The sequence below is a fragment of the Aplysia californica genome, unplaced genomic scaffold (assembly GCF_000002075.1).
Source record: "Aplysia californica isolate F4 #8 unplaced genomic scaffold, AplCal3.0 scaffold00031, whole genome shotgun sequence".
NCBI lineage: Eukaryota > Metazoa > Mollusca > Gastropoda > Aplysiida > Aplysiidae > Aplysia > Aplysia californica.
The window spans coordinates 1,258,012-1,262,129 of NW_004797301.1; the positions used below are offsets into that span (position 1 = coordinate 1,258,012).

The 4,118-nt window shown below is 39.8% G+C and overlaps 1 protein-coding gene across 1 annotated transcript in view; it reads right to left on the minus strand.

Annotated features, from left to right (window-relative positions):
• The window catches only part of LOC101859997, a gene marked incomplete at its 5' end in the record, with an annotated part of 45,084 nt that extends 41,170 nt beyond the window's left edge, over window positions 1-3,914 (minus strand). Inside the window, 1 exon segment of the mRNA XM_035973800.1 lies at window positions 3,603-3,914. Coding sequence (XP_035829693.1) covers window positions 3,603-3,914 — 312 coding nt within the window.
• Between the last annotated feature and the right edge of the window lie 204 nt (window positions 3,915-4,118).

A 4,118-nucleotide genomic window follows, 5' to 3' on the forward strand; every position in this document is an offset into this window, starting at 1 on the left:
CCAGACATCAAAACCACAAGAAGCGCTGTTGTACTGCTGCTGTAGACATTATTTATTTACCATTTTGCGGCCCAGCAAGTCTTAATTATATCAACGAGACGCTTCAATCGGGGTAACTTATTGATCTGAACTGCTGTTCGGGAGCTTTCGATTCTTGAACCAGTACGTTTGAGCTATTCAGCCAATAGAAAAGAAAAAAGACGTTCAGAAGGAAGATATAACATAGCGAATAAAGAGCGTAAAACCGTCTATAGAACCCAACAAAACGGTTCGAATAGCCAGAAAAGAAAAGAACCGCTTACCCATGACGATCACTAGACCGTAATATGGTTGACTGAGTACTAATAGAAGTTTTACAGCACTCTGAACACAATTTGGTCTTGTCTGTACCAAAAGCCGATGTACTATCATCGGCTTATCTAACTATATCAAAAAGACAAACGTGAAATCTTCAGTAAATGCATCATGGGTATACCAGAATTGACACGCCAATTCGCCAATCGTCGCCGTGAAAGGTAAACAATTCTGGCTCGTTTTATGGGCGAATATATACAGTGCAGAGAACAGACTGAAGATGTTTATTTGATAACACTGACGGATATAAAAAAAACACAACCCTTTCAGACCTGGTCTCGTTCCTTCGATATTCAATAGAGTAAGACTCATAAACCAAGACAAATCTTCTTGAGATTATTTTTTTGGTGGTGGGGTCGATTTTTCAAAGGACTTTTTTGTCGTTCTGTGTTGGTCTGTCACTTCTCTCTGGGTACTCCACCTGAAATTGTGCTCCGCCTTTTACACCAGAGTGAAATTCAATTAATCCAAACTCTTGTCTTTTCAATTGTCTATCCAATTGTCTGCCTTGTCTCGCTGTAGTGGTCCGTATATAACATGCTGCTAAAGAATCCTCTTAGTTTAGTTTCAGTAAGAGTTTTACTGCACTGGCAACACAAGTAGGCTATATCAGTGCCAAAGATTGGAGTTGCCACAAGAGAGTAACGTACATATAATATTATAAATAAGGGGGAGGAGGAGGAGGAGGAGGAGGAAGAGGATGAGAGGTACGGACGATAGATGTTTGACAGGAAAGAAGGACCAAACCAGACCAAAACACCCGCCAATCACCCAAACAAGAGTTTCGTCGTGGAAATGAATGGCATGTGTAGGAGTTTTCAAACCATACGTCATAATGCAACTGTAGACAGTGCGCTCTTATCGACACTATTTCGGAAAAAAAACCCACACACGCACACCTAGTGACAAAGAATGTATACTACAAAGAGGATATAAAGTATGTATCGTCGGCAAACAGTCCAAATGTCCTATACTTAGGAACCAAAAGTTTTTGAGGCGAGAAAGAAAAAAAAATCAACGTTTTGTTTCATTTCCAAAATAGTACCAACGTTACGTTTCTTTTTTTTTTCTCAACATTTATAGTGTTAATTTTGACCAATTCTTTCACCAATCAGAATATAATAAATATGCAACCATTACTATTTCAAAATGTTGGGCCGACTGTATCGTTGATCAGGTGGGGAGGTTAGAAGGAGGGAGTAGAACAAGCAAGGGTTTTCGAACATTAGCTTGTATGTGTGCCTTTCTTAATCTTATCACATTTTCTGTGAAAATGAGTGAGTGCGAGAGAGAGAGAGAGAGAGAGAGAGAGAGAGAGAGAGAGAGAGAGAGAGAGAGAGGGAGAGAGAGAGGAAGAGAGACAGGGGGGGGGGGGGAGGAGACACATGTCATTATCATCGTACAAATGAAGAAGAAATTTATAGAGACGAGGCTAATCTATCGACGGAATGTTGAAAGACAGGGCCTAGGACACGGCACTCAAACGTACACGTCACGACATGACCTCAGTATTCTTGTTTATCTCGCAGTGTGTTCGACCATTTGCTCGTTTTTCTGTCTGACTGTTCGTTTGTTTGTTATGGAAAAAATAAAAGTACATTGACACAAGTAGAGTCACTGGGAGCAGGGAAAATATAGACAGACAGAAACAACAGAAGGGAATGCAAAGAAGTAGAACCTACAAGGGACACCCTCCAACCACCAGCATTTCTGTACGTAAAACCTGTGTTAGAAAAACAAATCAGAAAGTGTTAAAGTCTCAATGAAACAAAAAGTTATTAGCTCTTTTGCATCACTGTTAATCATGTGTTAGTAAGAAATTTACGGCACTTGCAACGCAATTAAGTCATAATATAAGTGGGAAGACTAGAGATGTTACAAAACAGCAAACATGAAAAAAGAAGGAGAAATAAGGACGATAGATGTTTGATAGGAAAGAGGAAGCAAACCACACCAGAGCACCGGCCAACCACCCACACTGTTAATCAGCACAAGAACGGCATAAAGTGTGAATAAGAAAGACAACGTTATAATCGGTGCATGGCATTGAAAGAGACAAACATGAAGAACAATACATTTATGGTACGTATGTGTATGTATGCGGCGTACATTCTCTATCTGTCATATCAGTGTGTCAGCCTAGTGTGAAGAACTACATGCGTCCCAGGAAGTTGAGATTGTTTCAGAAAAATGCTATCAGCTTTGCAGGGCTATTAATAATTAATTTAGATTGTAAAGCGCGTAGAGCTTGCTGTTGAGAGTGAATTGAGAGAAGCCCATAAGCTGCTACATCCACAAGTGGAAATAAAGCTTTTAAATGTTAAAAAATATGGCAAACTTTTCTCTGCCAGAACTAGTCTCACAGGTTATTGCGTAGAAATAACAGTCTTATTCTCTTTTTTTAAAGTTATGTTCTGTTTTGCTTGGGAAATATTCTCCATAACAGATACATAAGCCATCATTGTACACGCTGTTAGAAGAACTATTCATATATATCATCTCATTTTTATTTAAGTACATAATGTGTGTGTGTGTGTGTGTGTTTGTGTGTGTGTGTGTGTGTGTGTGTGTGTGTGTGTGTGTGTGTGTGTATATTTGAGTGTGTCATGACATGATGGAATCGGGCGCTCGTCAATTTTTGGGCACTTGGAGTTAAAGTGTTCTCACTTTTAATGAAAAAAAATACACACCTTTCGTGAATAGAAGTTGATTGAAGGAGGTGGGGGTCGTCTGTTGTTAGAGGTAAAGTTAGCAAGAAAATGGCGACAAAAGTTTGGTGACTTCCAGAATTGTAGAGTTCTTGGAAAGTGAAAATGTACATTTTTTTGTGCCTTTAATCAACGATTTTCAGTACAATCGACAAAGAAATGTGTTATTAAATAAAGGGACATAAAAGGCCAAAAAAGTTAAATTCAACAAAATAGCAAAACCAGCGAAAAAATGCCGGTCTCTTCTATTTCATTATTTTGACGAGCGCCTGATTTCACAAAGATGCCTCACATATAAGTCTGCTGAATTTGGTAAAACCAAGGCATGTTTTAGTTCTCTTATTGTTCCTTCATTTCGATATAATAAAATACACACAAAAAGTCTAGCTCTATCTACAGATAAATAATTTTAAACAATAAGACATAGGCATCTGTTTCATTTTGTTAGAGTTAGAGAGCACAACTTTATGTCTATATATAGCAAAAGCGTAACTGAAAACAGAAAAAGGAAAAAAAAACCCATTATGTGCACAAACTCACCTTCCACAGGTTGCTGCTGCTGCCCAGAGTCATAATCCCCGTCTTTCTCAAGTCCATTACCATCCTCCTCCTCCTCGCCAGTTTTTGTCTCCTTCTCTCCATCCCCCATATCTCCTCCTCCTCTGCCACCATCTCTCTCTCCATCATCATGGCCGCCTGCACCCTCTTCGTCACTCTCAAAGTCCACGTTGTCCAGGGCAGGAAACTGGCCCTGTGACCTTGGCGATGACGTCACTCCAGCAGTCCCAAAGAAGTCGTCCAGGTCCACAGAGGTCGCTGTCACCGCTTGGGGCGTGGGCGCCACACCGACTTCTGTTGAAAAAAAAATTGATCTTAATATAATGTGTTTTACGCCCCCATTGACACAATTTAGATCAATTAGGAAGCAGGCTTCTGATCCATCCTGTCATGTCCAACCTAGGCTGAGAAGGGTACATCATACCAGCTAAAAGAGCAAGATACTCAAATACTCAATATGAATTCTCCCCACATGAAAATAGAACTCAAGTCTTCGGC